Here is a 22,408-nt window from a genome sequence, read left to right on the forward strand (position 1 = left end):
TCATGTTTCTCCGAAATGGCCATAGTCGGAAGCAGAGGCCAGAGGCAGCGGCGCGGGTCAGTTTTCTTTCTGTTGCATTACCTTAGACTCCAGGAGGATGGGCTGAGCCTGGTGACATAATGGAGTCTTTGCCTGGAGAAGCCCCTCCGAGGCTCCAGTGTAATCCTTTAATTGGTTGCATGAATGCAGGGCCAAAGGGCTAGGTTTTGGGGGACTGGGGAGCAAGGTGGAAGGCCAGGTAGCCCCAGCCCCAGCTCTGCCCTGAGGGAGTATGAGGTGAGGTCAGAGGGTGCCCAGTGAGGGGGACTCACTGGTCAGGGACTGCCAGGTGGGAAAAAGCCAGTTGGGAAGAAGGGGTGCAGGGTCCTTTGGAGACCGTCTGGGTGAGGTGAGGGTCCATCCGCGGCTTCCAAGCCCACCCCTCAGCTGCAGCAGCTGGGGGGGCTGTGGGTGGCAGTCTTGCCATACCTGCGAGAGGGGCTTTGGCCAGAAACGCTCCAGCCTAGGCACTCACAGAAAGCTTGGCAGTTACTCATTGCCTGATTCAATTCAGGCCAGCCAGATTGTTGTAACTTTTGGGTGACCCTGACGAAGACAAAGCCAGGACTCGGCCTTTGTATGGCAGAGTCCCCGTTCCCGCGGGCGGGAGCCCTGCCTGCCTGGGGTACTCTGCCTAAGTCCAGGGCTGCCTCACCCACCGGCCTGGTAGTTTTCTGCAGCCTGACAAATTTGGGCTTTCATCCCCCTCCTTGAACTGTACCCATTTTGGGGGGCTGTTTTCATGCGGGTGGGGGCAGTGGAGAGGGCACTCCAGGTTAACAAAGTCAGTGGCAGACAAAAGCTGGGATTACCTGCCAGGAACGAGGGTGCTGGGGACTCTAGAACTACATTAACATCTGGTGGGGGCCTTCGAATGTGCCATGGCGAGTCACTTGATTACACGTATGTTATTTAGTTAAATTTGTGAAAATTATGAGATGCTCACCAACCCGGTGATAAACTCCCTCCCTCGCTATTGGCTGGCCTGGTCACATGGCCACCAACTTTATTCAGTTGACAGCAAGTAGGAGGGCCCTATGGAAGGAGAAAAAAAGACAACACGAGAAAAATTAGTATTTTCTACCTTCTGAAATTAATGGCCATGAGTTCGTATATGGTGAACTCCAAGTATGTGGACCCCAAGTTCCCTCCGTGCGAGGAGTATTTGCAGGGCGGCTACCTAGGCGAGCAGGGCGCCGACTACTACGGTGGTGGCGTGCAGGGTGCAGACTTCCAGCCCCCGGGGCTCTACCCACGGCCCGATTTCGGTGAGCAGACCTTCGGCGGCGGCCCTGGGCCCGGCTCCGCGCTGCCCCCGCGGGGTCACGGGCAAGAAGCCAGTGGCCCCGGCAGCCACTACGGAGCCCCAGGAGAGCCGTGCCCCGCTCCCCCCGCGCCCCCGCCCGCGCCCTTGCCCAGCGCCCGGGCCTGCAGCCAGCCGGGCGGCCCCAAGCAGCCGCCCCCCGGGACGGCCCTCAAGCAGCCCGCCGTGGTCTACCCGTGGATGAAGAAGGTGCACGTGAATTCCGGTAAGGCAAGGCCCAGCGACCTCTCAGTCCCCACCCCGGCCTGGAGGCCTGGGCCCCTAGGAGGGGGTGCGAGTGGGTGGGGGCATGTGGGGCTTCAATGGGCGCTGCAATTACTCTCTCCATAAATTTTTATAGCTGAGGGAGCAGGCCGGGACCATGTGGCTGGCTGCTTGGCTGTGGGCGAAAAAGGGGGTGGAGATGGGGGTGGGGTGGGGGAGGACTCCATTTTCAGAGCAAGGGAACCTGGTAGTGGAGGGGGGATTGCCCAATGCTTGGGAATTCTGGAGCTCGCGGCTCGGGCCGGGGAGATGGGAGCACATTTGGGGATCCCCTCCCGGGGAGCCTGGGGGAGTTGGTGGGTGGGAGGGTGGGTGGGAGTGAGCGTGTGTGCGCGAGCTGGGCAGGGAGGACGGGAGGGCGGGAGGGAGGAAGGGAGCGGGCTGGGGAGTGTGCGGGGAGGGCGGCGGGGCTTCGGGGCGCGCCAGGAAGTGAGCGGCAGTGGCAAGGGGCCTAACGAGTGGCTGGGCGCTGACCTGACTGTGCTGTCTGTTTTGTCTCACAGTGAACCCCAACTACACTGGCGGGGAGCCCAAGCGGTCCCGGACGGCCTACACCAGGCAGCAAGTCCTAGAACTGGAAAAGGAATTTCATTTTAACAGGTATCTGACAAGGCGCCGTCGGATTGAAATTGCTCACACCCTGTGTCTGTCCGAGCGCCAGATCAAGATCTGGTTCCAGAACCGGAGGATGAAGTGGAAAAAAGACCACAAGCTGCCCAACACCAAAGGCAGGTCCTCGTCCTCCTCCTCCTCTTCTTCCTCCTCCTGCTCCTCCTCATCTGCTCCCGGCCAGCATTTGCAGCCGCTGGCCAAGGACCACCACACGGATCTGACGACCTTATAGAAGTGGGGACCCTGGGCCCATTCCTCCCTGCGCTCCCGGCTGAGCCGAAGCTGCGGGGGCAGGCCGGGCTTGCTGTCACCTCCCTGGGCTCTAAGGTACTGTGGGGTGGACCTGGGACTCGAAGGCCGCCCTCGGACTAGGTTAGCATCCTGCCTGAGGACAGCCCCCTCCCTGGAGCGGAATGGGGGTGGGAGGGGGGCGGGATTCTCTCCCTAAGTACATTATCATATGGCAGGAGCTACTGAGAACATAAACCTTGGCGAGTTATTAAACTTATGAAAATCTCTGCTGTTGGATTTTGAATTTGCAAATGAAGGTGGGATACTTTATCCCAGTGTGAAGTTGAACATTCTCCCCCACCCCACCCCTCCAGGGATCTTTGTGGTTTAATAACGTGGGGGAGTTGAGGCAGGAGCTTGCCCCCCCCCCCCCCGCCCCCACCCTGCACTAGGTGCTTTCAGTGGAAACAGGAGAAGTGGGCCAGGATTTCTGAACTTTCTGGGTTGGTTATCTGTATAATTTCCAGTGTGAAAAAAGAGTATTTTGCTCCCAGTGGCCCCAGGCCCAAAGAAATGAGTCTAAGAAGAAAGTGGAAACGGGTTATTTTATGTTTAGATTATATTTGCTTGAATATTTATTTGTTGGGGGATGGTACAGAAATAACTGACATCTTAATGCCAAAAATCTTAAGAAGGTGAAAGGGGCTGAGTTTCAGGGAGAAGAATCAGAGATGTGTGGACTAACTTCTGGCTGTAAGTGGCATTTTGAACTCCACCCCCTCCCCACTCCCCGGAAATGTGTGTAGGGGGCCCTTAACCCTTTTAGAGGAAAGGAAAGGGTCAACTCAAAGTTGAGTTCTTGAAAATATATTTCCACGTGTGCTTTTTTCAGCACTGTGCTTACAACTAGTTCTGGGTGATTAAAGAAAAGGGGAAAGAAAGAAACAAATGGTCCAACATTTTCCTTCTGGGGAAAGAAAACAAAACCTCTATGTTCTGGGTCATTAGATAATGACTGAATTTTCTGTTCCAACTGGATTCCAAATGCTGGATTCCAAATAACCCATATAGCAGTTTTTTAAAAAAATAGGAATTGGTGTACGGCCTATATGGGAGAGGGGGTATGTAGTGGGGAAGAAGTGGGAAAGTAGGGGAAATCTTGCTTTAAAAAGAGAGAGAAAACTAATTGAATCTAGAAGTCCACAAAAGTTGGTGTTAGGGTTTTTTTTCCCTGAAGTTTTTATTTTTTAAACAAATGTAAGGAAGTTTTTCCTCAACACATTAATTAGAACCAGAAATTGTCAAAGTATAAAAGTTTCAGGCCCTCTTCCTTGCCTTAAAGAATAGTGGGTTAAGAACAATCACTCTCAAACAACAGGAGTGATGTTCTTCAGTCATTTTTCTTATGCCTTGCCTGAGAAGGGTTCAAAGCTCATTTTTCTAAAATACTGACCCTTAAGGATAAGGGGGAAAGAGTCAAAGGTAATGGCCAGAGTTCATATATTCAAATGAAACAAGACTTTGGAAGTTTAAACCCCAAAGCCTCAGGCTCCAAAAAGAAACCCCTTGGTTGTAGCTACGGAAAAGTGGCAAAAGAGGGTGGGGGAGAAGAATGAGCTTGAAAGAGAGATTCAGACCTGTAGCTATTTTTTTCAGTGTTTCAAAATGCTTCAGAAGTTTCAGAGATAATTTTTTAAAAAATATATTTAGGTGGAAGGAGAAAAAAGACTTTTTCTGCACGCGTGTTCTTTGGTGTCTCCTGAGAGCTGAGAGCAGGTATTCACTGAGTCCCTAGGCTGAAATTCCACTTCTCTAAAGTATCTTCCAGGCCTTGGTCTTTTGTATTAGACCCTGGGGACAGCTCTTTGTTCCTCCTTGGGGTGAGCCTGGCTCTCAGACTTGCACATGGCAATACTTGAATATCGCCACGTCGGGATATTAAAGATGGATATTCCTGCATTATTCACATCATTGTTTCTATGACAAAAAGCAAAGAGTTCATACATAGTCAAGACGTCTTTTTTCTGACGCCCTCACGTTGAGAAGCTGAAAAGGTATTTTACTGAAGTTCGGCTAAATTACAGAATCAGGTTCATCCAGAGGACAAATTTTCTATTCGATTAGCTGTATTTCAGCCGGGAGGACTGACCTCTAAACCCTTAACCTTTTGGACTCTAACTACCCTTCTCTTCTTTTTTTCCCCCTCTAACGTGGAGAGCAGTCTTTGGATGTAGCATTTGAAAAGAGCCGCTATGGTTAAGCAAGTTGGAAAGTTGCTAAGATTCTTTCCTAAAGCCCAAATCTGTGAATATATTAAACCTTCTCCTTGGGAGGGAGAAAAAGAATATATTTGCACAACACCAAACTACATGTATATTATAAAGATTATTATATAGATTTCCCCCTTTCCAGAAGTTCAGGTTATTCACTCCAGCTTTAGACCAAATGCCAAAACTGCATAGCTGCCCTCATTTATACCCCACAGGAAAGCCAAGAGGCATGTTTTGATGAAGAAAACCCGAGCTTCTTCTCAAACATAGCCCCGCTACTTTGAAAAGTAACTTAGTCAGAGAAACAACTTCTTTGTTTATAAGTCCCAGTTCTCCTCAGTTTCCAGGGATTGTCTTTTGAAATGTTAATGGAGCCTGGATGGCCCAGGGGGCAGCCCTCAACCCTGTGGTCCCAATTGGACCCCAGCGTCCATTTGGGCCCACAGGAGTGGGGCAGGGAAGAAGCAGTGTCTCCCCCGCAACTACCACCACCCAGGGAAGGGAAGGAAATGAGTTTCCATCTGGGAACGTACTCTGGAGAAACCTAGATGTGGAAAGGCACAGTGCCCATTTGCTTTTATTTGTTTCCAGTTTGTTCCCCCAAATATGAGCCAGAAGTGTTTGTTTTGGTGGTTGTTTTTTTTTAAACTGTGTTGGGGTCGTGACTGGGGAGGAGTGAAGTGTTTACTGAAGACATTGCTCCTCAGACTCCCATCTCACTTTGTCCATTGGAGCCTTTTGTTGGGAGATGACATTGTCAGTCAGCCCCATGGTGTCTGTTCACACAAGATGCTTTTTTAATAGAATTGACCACTGTTCTGCTACCACTGATTAAAGTATTATTTATACTAATTGTTGCCTGTAGTTTTGATGTAATTCATTGATCTATATTTGAAATAATAAAAAGGTGTAGCGAAACTTCCATCCTGTTTGGTGCCTCCACAGAAGCATTCTTCATTAAGTCTTCTAAAAGCTAACATTCGATATAAACAATTTATTTTATTATTTTCTGCATTGTGCCTGACATGTGAAGGTTAAACTGTGTAAGGGTTAGCAGATCTGTCATTGACCTCTCCCCCACAAGTACACACTCCCATTTGGCCACCATATTTTGTGGGCGTCGAGACGCCTAAGCTTGGATTCAGGCTGCAGGGCATTATTATTATTATTATTATTATTATTATTATTATTATTTTGGAAGGAAAATAAGTAACTTCCTAGGCTAAAAAGAGGCTCCAGGTTGGCTCTCTGTGTGGCCCAGGTTAGCCCTAGAACCCTTCAGTCTCTCTTTGTTTTGTGGTGGGAGAGAGACTTCCCTGCACGACTCCCCACCCCCCCCCAACTCTGGAAGAGTGCTGGGTTCTGGGCCAAGCTGGGACTGGCCAGTGGCTACTGGGACCAGACCCCTCTGGCCTCCAGTCTTGGACTCCTACTTTTCCTGTGCTGTTCAGCCCCACTGAGGCCTCCAGCACCCGCCCCTCCTTCCCCTGGAGCCCCCTCCGCCCTTGAGACGACAATAAACACCCCCCACTATAAAAAGTGGCGTGCGCTATTTTTTTTTTTTTTTTCCCACGAGGGCTTTCTCTGGTCTTTGCCTGGCCTGGAAGAGTGGGCCAAGACAGGAGTCCCAAAATAGCTGGGAAGGGGGGGCTTGCTCGCGACAGGAAATGAGCAGAATGCATAAAATCAGACATGTGTCCTTAATATATGGAAGGGCTCGCCTCAGACGCGTGGACATGTGTATTTATAAGTGTGCAGACAGAAGTTTAAATATTCAGACACATTTTATGATTGTCCTCTGCCCGTCTTCTGGTTAATGGCTCCTCCTGTGCCCACCAATACATCAATACCGTGGTGTGTATTGAATCACCGGCGGGGACGAGCAGGAAGCGAGTCCATAGCCGAGCCCGCTTGAGTACAGTACAGTAAATCGGGACCCTCGGCAGACGGCGCTTCCCGCCCGCCCGCCATGTTGGGGAGCCCTCCCTGCCCCCCGCGCCTGGCTGGGCGGCCGGGGCTCGCCGGCAGCCGGGGGAGGGCCTTTCATAACCCGGAGAATTTTCAAAGTGCGAGGAAGATGATAAGAATAGATTTCTACAAGTCCCGACCACGTGATTGGCGAAATAATTAATTCAGCACGTCCCTTAAGAAACACGGAGTCGTCATTAATCTGCCACGCAAAGGGCTCTCTCCGACTTGGAAAGTGCAGGGATCCCAAGAATATCACCCGCCGAGGGGGGCCGCGCGGCGCCCCCAAGCCCTCCACCCTCGGGCCCCCAGTGGCGGGCGCGGGAGCGCGGCCAGCAGGTAAATATTTTGGCGACTTTTATTTCTTCAGATTTAAACCCTTAATGAACTTAGCTGTCAGGGCCGCTGACAAATAGTTCCCTTTGCTTCCTGATTTGGAACCGCGCGCCGGCGAGAAGTTGTTAGTGGCTTGGATGGTGACCTTTGGTTCAGCAAAGCTTTGCACTTATGAAAAATTACTGAGAGCGGCCGAGTGTGTGTCTGCGAGCGCGCGAGAGGGTGTGTGTGAGCATGTGGGGGTGTGCGAGGGGCGAGGGGCGAGGGGCGAGGGTGCGCGCGAGCTGCTCCGAAACAACAGGAGTTGTTAAAACCCGCCCGGCTGGGGGACGCGCCTGGCGCACGCGGGCCGAGGTTGCCCGGTCGCCTGTGTCTACCGGGAACAATGGTCGCTGTCACGGCATCTGCTGCCTATTCTTAAACCGGTGAGAAAAGGCCCCGGCCCTCTTTTCAAGCGAGGGTCGTAAATTTTTCTTTGCGTCATAATAGAAGGCTATAAAATCGAGTTGAAATTTTACCCCAGGCAGGTTTTAACCAACAGATAATGATTTCCGAGTTGCTTCTCCCACTCCCCTCCGTTCCCACCCAAGCTCTGCTGCTTCTGTCACCCCCGCAAAGAGTTTCCCCTTCTTCCCCTTTATTTTTGTATTTTTAATTTGGGCGAAGATCTAAAATAAAGGCGCGGGTTAGAAGTCCCCGCCGCGGGAGTGGGAGACCCCGGGGGCGAAAGGAAGCCTGGGGCAGGAATATGCGGGAGCGGCCAAGTCGTGGTGCAAAGGCTATCTGTCCTGTCGCCTCCCATTTTAGCCTTTTTTCTCCCACCCTCCAAGGAGCCCTGAGGTCCCTCTAGCCCCTAGGCTCCCACCCCACCCACTCCACCCCCAGCTCGCCGGGGGCTCTGGGTTGGGACAGCAGCGGACTTTCTCCTCCAACTCGCAGCTCAGGGCCGGTTCCGGGGAGGAGAGCCTCCATTCGCCTCCTTCGCTCCCGTTGGCTTTGAGGATGGTTTCCGCTAGCTAGCTGGAGTTGGCAGTGTTTGGTAGTTGTTTGGGGATTGTGTGTATGTTTTGATTTCTTTTTTGGTTTGTGTATATTTCCCCGTCAGGATAGAGACAAAGTTTCCTCCGCTATGAATTATACATTCAAACAATAATACATTAATTCAATTATTCAAAGATGACAAATGTTTATGTGCTTTGCAAGCGACTCCGACACAGATTCCGGGTGCTTTCTCTGAGCTGCTTGCGTTTTTCTCAATGAGAATTGCTCCCCTCCCTCCCCAACCCCACCCACCCCGACCCACCTCAACATCCCCAGGTAGGCCCAGAGAGGAACCCACAAAAGCCTGCCCAGCCCCACTGGCAGTCCGGCAGCCAGCAGTCTCCCAAGTCCTGGGCTTGGCGGGCACCGGCCCGGGCTATTTTATCAGTGTGACAATTGCCCGGGTTGATGTGATAAATCATCGTAAGTAATTCCTGAAAGGGTGCGAGGCTGTTGGGGGCCGGGCGAGGACTGTAAATCTTTCCGGTTTATTGCTCTATGAACATATGCTCCGATTGAAGAAGGCTTAGATCCTTTCCTCGAGACAAATTCCCGCAAATCGGCCCCCCTCTTTGGCAGGAGATTAACACTTGCTGCGGGCCCGTTGCTCGGCCCCTGGAGGGAGGCTGGGGGGCAGGATCCTCCAGGTGGGGGTGAGCTGGGGGCACCTACAGCCCAGCCTCAAGAGGCGTCCTGAGTGGGCCTCCAGCCAGGCCCGGCCAGGTGAACAAAAGGAGGAGCCTCCTGACAGGTCTAGGGGCTCGAGCTTGTGACCTGTCCTCGGGGACTTCTGTGCTTCTGAAGGGGGGATGAGGAGGACTTTACCCCCTTCTCCCTGGCTCTTCTGGGGCTGCCGAGCACATTCATGCTCTCTTTCGCCTGTCGGACACTTTGCAAGCGGTGACAGGGCATCTGCTCCATGCCCGATGCTACTGAGAAGCAGAACTGGCCATGACAACGATACTTCGGGGATGGGGTGGAGACTCCCGCGTGGTGCGGGATTCCGGGGTGCAGGTCGGCCGGGAGAGGGCCATGGGAAGAGGGTGGCTCTTGGCAGGCTCAGACCTGGAGGCTGGTCGCTCACCCTGGCTGGGAGCTTAACTCTTTCTCACACGTAGAATTGTGACTGTAAATTCCGCCCGACCACTTGGAGAGTGCTGGGAACAGGTCCCGACGTGCTGTTTCTAAACAGAAGCTCCCTTGACTCCCAGATCAGCCCGACCAGGACTGATACCGCAGGCTGCTCGCCTTCTGGGAGGCGCCGCAGGAAGCGGGAAGCCGCGGCCTGTCAGTCGCGGGGCCTGCGGATTCCGTGGGCCCAGCCCAGGTTGGGAGGCGCGCAGGTCTCGGCAAACAGCCGCTCTGCACCTCGGCGGCTCCAGGCCACGCGGCGCCCGAGTGGAGTGCGCAAGGCGCGGAGAGGGAGACCGCTACCGGCCTGGCCTGCTGCTTAGGCGCCTTTTCTGGCTCTCGGGAGTGGTGGCCCCGCCGCCGCGTCTGCTGAACGAGCCGAGGACCCAGCAGTGGTGAGGGTGGGGGATGGGAGTGGGGAGTGGGGTTCCCCCGGGGTGTCTGGCCTGGTCTGGGAGCTGGAGTCACCCACCTTAGGGCCGGAGCCTCCGCTGTGCCACAACTAATTGTCTCGTTCCGGGAAGGGGAGAGCAGCGCGTCTGCCTAGGCAAGAGCCTTGCCTGGGTGCGTGCGGATGCGAGGTACCGGGCTTGGCTGGCTGGGGAGCTGCTAAGGGAAGCCTGGGCGTCTGATGCTCCACAGCCGCCTCCGGAGACGGCTCTGAGAGGCAGCCACTAAAATTTCCATTCCGTGGGCCAGTCCGGTGGAAGGCCGGGCCAGGGTCAGAGGTCGTGGGGGGAGAGACTCCAGCGCCCCCATCCCACTGCCAGCGGCCAGGCTGGGGCTGGGTTGGTCCCCAGCGAGACGGGGACTTTATTTCCGCTCCATGCCCACCCGTGTCTGCTCCGGGGAATGGGCCCAGATCCCACGCTTCCTGCCCCTCCTCCAAGCCCCCAGGCCTGGCTGCGCTCCGGGGCTGGATGGCGTGAAAGTTTCAGCCTCAATCAGTACACTCTTCCCTCGGGGTCACGTGAACAAATATGCTCGCATTTGAAGGCAGCGTCTGTATTTCCCGACTATGAGGGGGTTTCCGGGGCTCTCTCCAAATCCAGAAAGGGCCACATTCCGAAAGCAAAACAAACCCCGAGCTCTGGGGGGTCTGGGAGGGCTGGGCAGGAACCCAGGAGAGGGTGGGGGCTCGGGTGGCCGCCGCTCTGGGCCTGAGAGCGGACAGGCGGGCGGGTGGACCGACGGCGCGCAGCGCGGGCGAAGCCAGCTCGGGGACTACGAACTCGTTCCTCCTGCGTTTATTGGTAGTTGAACCTCAGCCTGGTTCCGTTCTACCGGGAATTCTGTGTGCTCGGGTATATGGCCGCGTCTGCGAGCGCGCAAGACCAGGGTTGGGACAGTGTTGTCTGCAGACAAAGGGGGAAGGCTAGCTCTGCCCCCCACTGGCGCCCCCTCTGAGGCCGAGGACACCAGGTTTATGATAAATTGGGATCCAGGTAAGCAATTGCATGACAAAATGGAAATCTTCGGGCGCCGGGCTGCTTGCTGCCCTGAATGGGATACTAAATATGATTTATTTTGTGTAATCTGTGATCTTGATTATTGCCAATTGGTGAGGCAGTCCGCGTAGACCTAGATACACTTCTACATATACATGGAGGACGGTGATTAATCGTAAGGAGGTGCGCTTTGTGGGGGTGCTCCCCGCCTACCCAAAGGTTAGGAGGACACACTACCTTGCCAGGTTTGGGGGGTGGCTGATGGTAGGGTTGGAGAGGGAGGAGGTGGCAGTTTGAGGAGAGGGTTGGCGAGGGGGTCGGGGGCTGGAGGAAGTATTTTGGGGGTAAATGTGCAGTTATGAGAATGGGCTGGAAAATGAAATGAATAAAAAGAAACTTTTTTACACTGTCACTGCCAAAGTAAGATGGAGCATCATATTAATTCCGTGTCTTGGGCTGCCTGGCTGGGCACAGGCAGGTTGATTTATATGTATTTAAAATAAACTCTGTGACCAGCCAGCTCCCTGCATTGTTCTGGGAGCTAGCTCCACATACGCACGCCTTTATCTCTTGCTGCTGGCTTAATATTTTTTTTCCTTTAGAGATTAAAGTGCTACTCAGGCTTTCTCCCCCAAATTCAAGAGAACCCCTAAACTACTTAGAAGAGTTTGAGAGGCTCCTCCACATGCCCCCTCACTAATCTAGGTTTTGACTTCCATAGTGTCAGAGAAAAGATTCAGGGCTCCTGAGTTCTTCTCCCGGAAGAACCTAGGATGAAAGCTAAATCATATTTTGGCTTCTAAATTCCTCGCATCCTTTTGTTTACTGGATCCTGTGGCTCCTGGCTGGAGGAGAACAGGACAATTCATCCTGGGGTTTTTCCCGGGTCCAGTGCCCAAGTAAGCAGCTCCATGAGTCCAAGTGAGCAGCTCCGGGCTCAGGAGAATGCCACACAGCCGGGCCAGACTGGGCCTCTGTAGGGAAGGGTCCCAAAAAGCAAGGAGCAGACCTTTAGCCTAAGTTGGGACAGGCCCCAGCTAGAGAGGGACTGACTTCCAAGGGCATCGCCATTAAAGGAGAGCAGGAAAGTTGTTTTGTCAATCGCCTGCTCTTGGCTCCATCAGAACTTAAAGTCGCTGGACATTTTTCTTCGCCTGCTGCCTTGGAGCAGCGTGCCTGCCAACTTAGTCAGCTGAATCCAATTACTGCGAGCAGCATTTCATTTGGCCCCATGGAGCACTCACTTATAACTTCCCCGAAAATTTCAATAATCCGCACCAAGGCTCCCTATCCTAAAGACTTTTTGGGGGGGGGGATGCTGGTGGGGGTTGGGGTATAGGGCTGGGTCTGCCTCAGACCAGCTCTTCACTGACAGCTCACAGATAGGGCTACCTCCTGCTCCCCCAGTTTCTGGCTGTGGAAAGGGTACTTGAGCTGGTGGACCAGAGCCAGCCGGGTTCAGCCTGCGATTCTGGGCAAGCAGGAGGCTGATATTGGGCCTGGGCTGGACAGTGGGTGGGCTGAGCAGGAAACAGCTTGAGAAGGCAGCGGGGATTCTGGGTGGCCCAACTTTGTCCCCCTTGGGGTCCTTTTTCTTTTTCCCTTCCCAAGCCTCCTGCACCAGAGCACAGGGTGCATGGGGCATCTCAGAGCACCCAGGAGCACACTTACCCTGTTCCTCCATGGCTGGGAAAACAAAAGCTACAGGCAGCACAGGGCTGGCCCTGGTGGCCTCCCAATTTAGCTCTCTTCTGAGGGGAAGATCCTACTTTCAAAGAACCCTCTTTTAAAAATAAAATAAAATAAAACAGTCAAGCGGCAGAAGTTGATGTCCGATCCCATGAATGTATCATATAAAGTGGCTTCGGGGTCCACCAGTCAGGTTCTAGGACCTGGGTAAAGTGTGTCCCTGCTGCACAGCCCTCCGGGCCGCCCCCCCCACCCCGCCCCGGGCCTGAGACTGGCTTGGAAGCTCAAGCCCCCGGCGCGATATTAGGAGCCCTACCAGGCCGGGATCTCTCTGAGGCGCTTCCGTTGGGTGTTCATTAAGGGGTGAGTTATTGCCGTGTGAGCCAAAGGTCACTTCAAAGGCTTATGGCTTCGTGCTCTGGTCTTTAGAAGGGACCAGATCGCTTTGTGTGGGGCTTTCTCCTGCATGGTTTAGTGTTTGCAAACTACTGAGTCGACAAATTGCACAGGGCAGATGCAAGAGGGGGGATTGTGACTCTCCTTTGGCCTGACCTGAACAGGCACCCATTAGGCACCCACAGTGGTGGGCAGCTTGGGTCTGCTTCTGGGTGAAGGTGGAAGGGATGTTTGTTTCTTGGATGGTTTGCAGCCTAATCCCTACCCAGGAGTGGGTGAGCAGCCCAGGCCAGGAATATGGTGGGTACCTACTGTAATAAAATAAATTCAGGGGAACCATTCAAGATACAACGTACAAACCAGGAAATAGTGCCCAGCTCCCTTTCCGCTGGGGCTGAGTAGGACAGCCATTGACTAGGACCTACCCAGGCCCATCCACATATTCCTCCTCTTCTTTCTGGGGCCCTATTCGGTAGCCTTCCTCACGCCCTAATTCTGCAAATTCTCTTTCACTCCTAGGAGGGTGGGCTTGGCCTGGGGGATTAGGGCACATAGCGTACTTAGAGCCTGGTTGACACAGGAGGAGAGAATTAATTCACCTTGTGCCTTTGACTCACTTATCCCATCCCCTGCCTGAGGATCTGGCATTTTCCTCAGGTCAGAGCTCTTCCTTCCCTCATCCCGCCAAAGACTTTGTGTTAAAGTCCACTCATTCTCTAGAAGCCAATCAAGTCTCCTTTCTGCCTGGGAGAAGGTGCCTGGAATGACTGTGGGTAACATATATAATAGTCACATTGATTAAGACACCCTTAAAAGGGGTAAAGCCTCTCAACATGTTTGGGTAAGAAAGAAGCAACTGCCACTGAGAGTTTTCCATTTTGTTCCAGATCTGCCTCAACAGAATATCAAAAGGAACCCGAAGAACCTAAAAAGAGTTACCGACAAAATTTGAGAACACACACACACACACACACACACACACACACACACACACACACAAATTGTGGTGAGTAGTGTGATTTAAAAAAAAAATAATAATTTCCACTACATTTCCATCTGTCCTACAACTCAAGGTAGCCATCTCAGGATTCATACATCAAGACATAAAACAAAGGGCGGCTTTGAAGTGGATCACCTCAGTGTGAACTGCTGCCCGTTACATGATAACCGATCATCGGCCTTCAAATTTATGGTCCTTTAATGGGGTGAACCCAGTGCCTTAAATGCAGGGTGTATTACGTATTGAGTTATCTGGGCTAAATAAGAATGATTTAGAAGGCGCGCTCAGAACTTCCCATAGGGCAGAAGAGGCTCAGGCTGAGAGCTGGAAAGAACTCGGGCAGAAAGCTGTCCCAGCTCTGCAGCAAATATAGCCCCACGGAGCAAACCCGAAAAGGGGTGGTTTCGGAATCCCGAAGTAGCAAAGCCAACAGGGAGCAAGAATCGTTGCTATGTTCCAGCGCATTAACGGGGATGCCCAGCAAGAGTCTGGTCCGCCAAAAAGAGATCTGTGGGCTTCCGAGGCCCCTGGCTTAGGAAGAAACGGGGAGAGGAACCAAGGCCAACTGGAACCTTAGAAACGTTTGAGACAACAGAAACAACCGGCAAACCATCGCCTCCCCCTTCTCTTTCAACTTGCCCTGACTCTACCAGTCCATAATTTACTGCGACCACAGACCAAGTCCCAGCCCGGCGACTGCCGCCCCTTCCCTCCCCAAGCCCTTCGGTGTGTTCACGGCCCCGGCGGGCGAGCGAGCGCCGGGCGGGCCTCCTCGCATCCAGCGAGCCTCCCGGCGTCCCCAGGCAGCGGCGGGCAGCAGGTCTTCGGCCCCCAGCGAGGCAGCGCGCGTCCCGTCCCGGCAGAGCTGCTCCGAGAGGCGGGCAGTGGCCACTTTATATAGTCCCCCTGCTCGCGGGGCGCGGGGCCGGCCAAAGTGCGGAGTAGGGAATTCTTTTGCTGCTCTTCCTCCTACGCGGAGCCTGTTTTCCACTTCTGAAAAGTGCCGGGCCTTGGGAAGTGTTTTTCTTTTCATTCCTTACTGAAGCGTTTACTGCCGCCTTGCTTGCAGTCATAAATTTTGTTACAAACCACAATGACAGGTGCATTGATATGCACCGTGAGAGCTCCAGCTGCTTAATAACCCCGTCCCCTGGCCGCTGTGAGCGCCTTTTATTTATTCGGTATCATATTAGGTATTGATCCCGGGCAGAATTAAGTGCAGTGAGGAAGTATCAGGGCTCAGCGGCTTCAGACGCTCGGCGGGTGCGGCGGTCCAGCGCGGCCCAGGCGGCCGAGGGTGGTCGCTTTGAGGCCGCCTTCCTTCTGGCTGGGGACCCTTCGGCCGGCCCTGCACTCCCAGCCTGCGGTTGGGCCTCCGAGCTGAGCTGGGCAAGCTCCCGGGACCGCGAGAAAGGTCAAGCCGGATCCCAGTTTAGTGTCCGTACCCTAGAAGGGACCAGGGGTTGTGCCGGCGGGGTTCTGGGGAGGATGCCCAGGCCGGAGGGGGGGGGGAGGTTGAGGGGAAGAGGAATGAGAGAAAAGGGCAGCGAGGACTTCGCAGAACAACCCCTCCCCCTACAGGGGCTAGTCTTCACCCCAAGGCATTTGGGTCCCGGAGCAAAAATGAGCAGAGGTACCAAAGGGCGGAAAAAAGAAAGCCTTTAAAAAAAGGGGGGGGGTGATCGAAAAGATGAGCCACTGAACAGTTGACCATTGTCCAAGTGATTTATGACCCATTCCTGCTTTTTAGGTTCAAGCAGAGTTCACAAGGAGTAGGGATTTCTGGAAAGAAATAAGCCTTTTTTTTTTTTTTTTAAACCAATTTTGTAACAATATTCTCCGGTTCTGTTTTAGGACAGTTGGTTTCTTTGGGACATTATAATATGGATGTGGGGGAAGGCTGCAAAGCCCTTCCTGGTGAGGAGAGGGCTGCTCCCCTTGCTTCTGGGGCAATAGACATTGGGGTGTCATCGAATAGGCCTGGAAATTCCTTAAGACAATGAAAACAGATGCAGGAGAACAGGCGCTGAGGTTATTCATGAAGCTGCCAAGTATTTACACTTTTGAGGCCCAGTACACAGAGCTTCTTCAGGAATATGCCATAGGAACAAATATATATGTAAACCATCTGTTTCAAAGACCTGGTCAGTAGCCAAAGAAGCTACTTTAATGTGATTTGTCCACCTATTGAGATAAACTTAGTCAACCTGGGAGGAAAGGGGGGGGGGCATGTATTTTGCTTCCACTGTTGTAAATGAAATGACAGAAGCAGCAGTGAGTTCTGGCGGTCTGAGTGTCAGATGTGACCATTTTGACATCCAGAGAGCCCATGGATTAAGACTAGAACTGGGATCCAAGAAAACTCCAGAAACAAATAAAGCTGGAATACCCAGTTCTTTGGCTTGGGGACAAACACATCAATATTAGTCACAGGATGGGGATGTAACTTTCCATTTGATATTCAGTAACTTTAATAGTCAGAGGATGATCTAGAAAATGAATGAAAGAAAGATTAAGACCAGCTTTGCTAGGTAGATATCTTAACTGAATACATTTAAGAACAATAAAAGAAATAATTCCTAAAACACATCCTAGTATTCTGTTATCCCATTGAAAAGGGCCTGTGTCTTTACAAGATAAATGCCAGATTCCCTTATATTTTAAAACAAAAAGGGCAACAATACTACCAAACAAAGGCTAATCTGAAGAATTATTAAAATTGGGCTCTTTGGTGAAAGTGGAGGAGAAATGAGTGAATGGAAGAGTGGTTTTGATCCCAGTGGTCAAATCCATTAGGCCACATAAGTTGTCTAGACAATGTGGTCCATCATGATGACCATGATGGAAGCCTGGGGAGTTTTGAGGAAGGAAAGGTGCCTGAAAGAGGAGATCAAGAATGAAGACCAGGGAGCTGACCTATGAGTTTTCTTTATCAAGCAGACAAAAGTGGTTGAATGGTATTAGTTATACTTTAACTCCTTAGGAGTCTGGAGAAGGGGGTGGAGTGGGTGAGAAGGGAAACCCCCATTAAGAATCAGAGGACACAAAAGGGATAGAATTTTTCTTAGTTTTTTTTTCCTTCTTCTTCTAATTCTGGGTCCATTCATCATGGCATGAGAAGTTCTCTCATTGGTTGTAGAGTGGGTGGAGTTGGGCCGCAGAGGTCAATAATAATATATATTTACACAATAGATGCAAGATAAAAATGATATAGTTATATTATAAAGCATCCTATGTTCTCCCATGCTTCATGCATTTCAAATTTTAAACCTCTTCACCCTTTCCAGTATCCATTTAAAAGTAGTAGAGGACAAAGTAAAGACTAGAAAAATGTAGATGAAAGAGAAGGAACATTTTCTAACCTCAAAATAAGTTTGGGAGTCTAAGTGTTCTTGGTTTTTATCTCCTAGTCCATTTCACAGGGCTGACCCACAGAGTTCACTGGGCGGATTCGCACCCTGTCACCAGAAAGTGGACTATCTGGGTCTTCATGAAAGATGCTGTGATTTTGAAATCAGGTGGGGGAGATACTTTTTCTTCTTTTTCTTCCTCCTCGTCCTCCTCTTCTTCTTCTTCTTTTTTGTTTGTTTGTTTTTTTGAGAGTTCTGGCTGTTCTGAGTGTGTTATAGAGCTTTCTTTTTTCATCAACGCCCTCGGGTGTGCCAGTGATTGACTGATTGACCCATACATTCACTCATTCAACAGCATTTACTGCACTTACTACAGACAGGGCACTAGGCTGGGTGTTAGGAATATATATAGATGAATAAGACACAGTTCTTGCCTGAAAGGAGCTCAAAGTACAGCGGGAGACTCAGCCATTAAAATGTATAAGGCCGTAAGTGCTTTTCTTAAAACTAAATTGACGATCTTGAAGAAAGAAAATAGTTTCTGGATGGAGAGGAAGCCCCTTCTCTTGGATAGAGTTGAGCTCAAGAGAAGGAAAGGTCTTTCCTTATGTTTATGGGAAATTCCTTCTAACTTTTGCAAGGTTCAAAAAGCTGAACTTCATAAAATCTCAGATGCTCCCCCTAGGAAGTGGGTAGGCAGCGGAGAGCACAGGCTAGTCCTTCTATATTGACTATCTTGTCATTTACAGTCCCTCTGGGGCCTTTCACTTTTCTTCTCCACAGGTCACCTGGAGCCCGGGGCTACCCCAGCCCTCTCAGGATTCGGCAGACCTTGGAACTGGCGGTGAAAGAGACAGTGGTGGTCAATGTTATTTGAGCCGGGTCAACAGGCCCTGGAACTTCCTGAGTGCACGATGCAGAAGGCTGCTTACTATGAAAACCCAGGACTCTTCGGAGGCTATGGCTACAGCAAGGACACCTATGGCTATGGCACCCCCCATCAGCCTTACCCACCCCCTGCTGCTGCCAGCTCCCTGGACACTGATTACCCGGGCTCTGCCTGTTCCATCCAGAGTTCTGCACCTCTGAGAGCCCCAGCCCACAAAGGAACTGAACTCAATGGCAGCTGTATGAGGCCTGGCACTGGGAACAGCCAGGGTGGGGGTGGTGGTAGCCAGCCTCCTGGCCTGAACTCAGAGCAGCAACCACCACAACCCCCTCCTCCGCCACCAACCCTGCCCCCATCCTCGCCCACCAATCCTGGAGGTGGAGTGCCTGCCAAGAAGGCCAAGGGTGGGCCCAATGCTTCTGGCTCCTCAGCCACCATCAGCAAGCAGATCTTCCCCTGGATGAAAGAGTCCCGACAGAACTCCAAGCAGAAGAACAGCTGTGCCACTGCAGGTAGCTCTCTGAGGGGGCTCCTCCTAGGCTAAGTCCCCCCAGAATGACCCCAAGAAGCTAGCTCACCTAGGAAGCAAGAGACTTGGGGCTGCAAGTGCAGCTTTGGAGGCCATAGGTCTACACTTGTACTCATGCAGAAATGGCCTTTCTTCTTAGTGTCCCCGATAGGAGCCACACCCTTACAGGGACAGGGCGCTCCCTTCCAGGCTGCTGGTGCCATTGCTGGACAACTCCCACAGTTATGACTAGGTGGCCTTTTTCTTATATTGACCTTCTATCTGCTTTCTTGGGCTGCTGGTCATGACTTAACTCCTTCTTCCGTCTGACGGCTCCTCAAAACTTGAAGTCAGGTATTATGATTCTCCAAGCATGGGTTCTTATGTAGCCTAAATCACAGGAATCCCACTCCCTTTAATTAATAAAAACTAAAGTCTGTGGAGTGCTAATCTGGTTCCATGTTAACAACCAGGCTAAATGCTTTATAAGCATTATCTAATTTAATTTTCAAAAAAACCCCTTTGAAGTAGGTATATAACAGCTCCATTTTAGAGATAAGGAAACTGTGAGTTGCCCAAGATCTCAAAGCCACAGAATGGCGCACTTGAATCCAACCAGAGCCTCCAAGACCTAGCCATGGTCTCTACTTGGTCTACCCCAGCTCAGTTCTCTCCATCCCAGCAAATCCATAATGGGAAGGGGCATATCCTAGGGGAAAAGGAAGTGCTCTGAAATGGGAGCAGCCTTGGGGTTCTCTTCCTGAAAAGGGAGATCCTAGAGTTGAGATCTTCTGTGGATCCATTCAGGATATGTGGAAGATGGGCAGGCCCAGGAGCTCTAAGGCCTGCTGCCTCTCTTCACTGCTGCTCTAAGGCCTGCAGCCTTTCTTGGTTCCTAAAATTTTCTGGTCTTGTGTCCTTTGATGCAGTTTATCTTCAGGTAGATGAATTTGGTTCCAGGTCTAGGGCTAGTTTGAGGCCTCAGATGTAGCTAGCTTGCTATCAAGTCTCTGGTTAGCCAGGATATCTCTGGGGCTGCAGCTCCTAGGGGGAAAGTGCCTTCTAGCTTGTAAACTTCTTCGGACCCTCCTTCCCAGCTACGAGCCCGGCCCCTCCTTCCCAGGAGAAATCCATTTGTACAACCAGGGAGGGAGGGACAAGCTGCTGAGGGAGGTGGGTAATGGAAACCCAGGTTGAGACTGCTGCTTCTAGCCCTGAAATACTCAAAACGCACCCAGGCTGGCCTTGGAGCCCCGGAAACTGTGGGGCGGTATTTTTATGGTTTATTAGTTCCCTGATTTGGGGTGCAGAGCCCTTCGGTGCAGCTGAGCAGGAGTGAGGTGCCCATATCTCCACCCTCATTCTGTGCTTCCTGGAGTGCTTTGCCCAGGAGCCAGCCCCAGAGCAAGGGGGCGGAGGAGGGTGTCTTCGTCCCTTACCCCCCAGCAGAGGTTGGGAAGAGTGGTCAAAGGAGTCTGGCCCTTATTTAATGGGGGCTGGGAGTGGGGGCTAGGCCTTACCAGCGGCTACTAGTCTCTCATTAAACTCCTCCACAGCCTTAGCCTTAGGGACAGGATGATGGACTAGGCTGGAGGGGAAGAGGCGGCAGAGTGAATCGGACCTCAGAAGGCAGATTATGGGGGGGGGGGAGTTTCAGGTGCAACTCATAGGTAGGACCGGGGCATGTGAGGTCCCGCTAGGAGCCTCACCTCTCAGACGCCCCTCCCCCACTCCAGCCAGCCAGCATTAAGGTTGGGGGACCGATGGAAGAAGAAAAGGGAGCCAGGGAAGCACCCTGCTCCGGCCCTGGGTGCCCAACCCCCCTCTCCCGCTCAGCATCTCCTCTATCTTCCTTCCTGCCCAGGAGAGAGCTGCGAGGATAAGAGCCCGCCGGGCCCCGCGTCCAAGCGGGTGCGCACGGCATACACCAGTGCACAGCTGGTGGAGCTGGAGAAGGAATTCCACTTCAACCGCTACTTGTGCCGGCCGCGCCGCGTGGAGATGGCCAACCTGCTGAACCTCACGGAGCGCCAGATCAAGATCTGGTTCCAGAACCGGCGCATGAAGTACAAGAAGGACCAGAAGGCCAAGGGCATCCTGCATTCGCCCGCAGGTCAGTCCCCGGAGCGCAGCCCGCCGCTGGGCAGCGCCGCCGGCCACGTGGCCTACTCCGGCCAGCTCCCGCCCGTGCCCGGCCTGGCCTACGACGCGCCCTCGCCGCCCGCCTTCGCCAAATCTCAACCCAACATGTACGGCCTGGCCGCCTACACGGCGCCGCTCAGCAGCTGCCTGCCACAGCAGAAGCGCTACGCGGCGCCCGAGTTCGAGCCCCACCCCATGGCCAGCAACGGCGGCGGCTTCGCCAGCGCCAACCTGCAGGGCAGCCCGGTGTACGTGGGTGGCAACTTCGTCGACTCCATGGCGCCCGCGTCGGGGCCGGTCTTCAACCTGGGCCACCTCTCGCACCCGTCTTCGGCCAGCGTGGACTACAGCTGCGCCGCGCAGATTCCCGGCAACCATCACCATGGACCGTGCGACCCTCATCCCACCTACACAGATCTCTCGGCCCACCACTCGTCTCAGGGACGCCTGCCCGAGGCCCCCAAACTGACGCATCTGTAGCGGCCGCCACCGGCCGGAACTCGCGGCGCGATTACCTCTTTTGCTTTGGTGGCGGGGGTGGCGGGCGGGGCCCGCGGGGCAGCTCGGTGACCCCCTCCCTCGCCCTGGCCCGGTCGCCGCCTCCCGGGTCTCGGGCCAACAGCGGCCGAGACGCAGGCGACTGGGCCTCCCCTCCAGGCGCGCCCTCCTTTGGGTGACTCGCCATAAATCAGCCGCACGGATTCTCCTCTGTAACCCTGACAGTGCCATATACTGCGGACCGAGGGACTCTAATCTGGTAATGGTGTCCCGAAGGTAAGTCTGAGATTCATCGGCGGCGCGCTCTGCAGAGGGACCAGCGCCCGGACAGCCCCGGGCCTGGCCCGAGTCTAGCTTAGTTGCGGAGACCTTAATTTATATGCTCCTTCCGTCCCTTAAGGATTGCAACGGACTCAACGATCTGTATTTATTATTTGAAGCGAGTCATTTCGTTTCCCTGATTATTTATCCTCGTCTTAATGTATTTATGTGTATAATTGTAGAATTCTCCAGCCAAGCTTAGGAACGCGCTCCCAGGCCGCGGGGGCCACGTTTCACCTCTGTAGTCCCCTTGGTCTGAACTAGTTGAGAGAGTAGTTTTTGAACAGTTGTAACCGTGGCTGGTGTTTGTAGTTGATGTAAAGGATTAAGACCGCAAATTGTCCTTCATGGGTAGAGTCAGGCGGCCCCGCGGCGTGGCATCACACCAGTTACTCATTTCTGAACAGCCGCAGCCCTCACCACTCGACACAGTTTATTGATTTCAAATTGTCTGGTACTATTTGAACAAATATTTAGAATAAAAAAATTTCTCAGTCCGAAGTGTATCTGTGTTAATCACGCACACTTGGAAGTAGATCACTCTGCCTTTTTATCTTTCGCACAATCCCAGTAGAATCCCAGTAGAAGGCCCCCAAATAGGCTGACTCTTTGATATATATATATATATTTTTTTCCATTTATTTGGAATCTGGTACATGAGCTGGTTCTGGGGATACTTGATTACACTGCAGCATTGACCTGAGGGTTGGGGGCGGGAATCTGAGGATGCAAGCCTAGAAACATCCTGGACGGGATAATTTGGGTAGGGTTTTTTGCTCTGCCTGCTGTGCTGTTTCCATCACCCTCTTTTTAGACACAAATCAACTTTTTTTAAGATTGCATTTACATTGGGGAGGCCAGCACTCACTTTTCTGCGCTAATAACAAAATAAACTTTAAAAGAAAACTGACAATCAAAGAAAAGACACAAATGAAGTTGTAGGAAGATCTG

At 52.5% G+C, this 22,408-nt stretch overlaps 3 protein-coding genes across 4 annotated transcripts in view; all 3 read left to right on the forward strand.

Moving 5' to 3' along the window:
* HOXD4 (homeobox D4) lies at positions 1-17,183 on the forward strand. 2 transcript variants are annotated; one of them, XR_006820352.1, is made up of 3 exons: positions 1-1,568; positions 2,131-2,566; positions 17,160-17,183. XR_006820352.1 is itself a non-coding variant. In XM_046019839.1 (2 exons), the coding sequence occupies exons 1-2, from the start codon at positions 1,136-1,138 to the stop codon at positions 2,469-2,471; spliced, it is 774 nt and encodes a 257-aa protein (XP_045875795.1). In that variant the 5' UTR covers positions 1-1,135; the 3' UTR covers positions 2,472-2,757. The 2 variants fall into 2 exon arrangements, 1 of the variants encoding a protein (XP_045875795.1); XM_046019839.1 differs by lacking the exon at positions 17,160-17,183 and having other exon boundaries at positions 2,131-2,757.
* HOXD3 (homeobox D3) lies at positions 17,162-21,934 on the forward strand. Its single transcript, XM_046019838.1, has 3 exons — positions 17,162-17,267; positions 17,883-18,500; positions 20,361-21,934. The coding sequence occupies exons 2-3, from the start codon at positions 17,966-17,968 to the stop codon at positions 21,116-21,118; spliced, it is 1,293 nt and encodes a 430-aa protein (XP_045875794.1). The 5' UTR covers positions 17,162-17,267; positions 17,883-17,965; the 3' UTR covers positions 21,119-21,934.
* Positions 21,399-22,408, forward strand: part of LOC123950427 (serine/arginine repetitive matrix protein 3-like) — a 6,695-nt gene continuing 5,685 nt past the window's right edge. The window contains exon 1 of the mRNA XM_046018216.1: positions 21,399-21,412. Within this exon, the coding sequence (XP_045874172.1) occupies positions 21,399-21,412 (14 nt within the window). The remainder of the gene's footprint in view (positions 21,413-22,408) is intronic.

The sequence above is a fragment of the Meles meles genome, chromosome 9 (genome assembly GCF_922984935.1).
Source record: "Meles meles chromosome 9, mMelMel3.1 paternal haplotype, whole genome shotgun sequence".
In the NCBI taxonomy this organism is placed as follows: Eukaryota; Metazoa; Chordata; class Mammalia; order Carnivora; family Mustelidae; genus Meles; species Meles meles.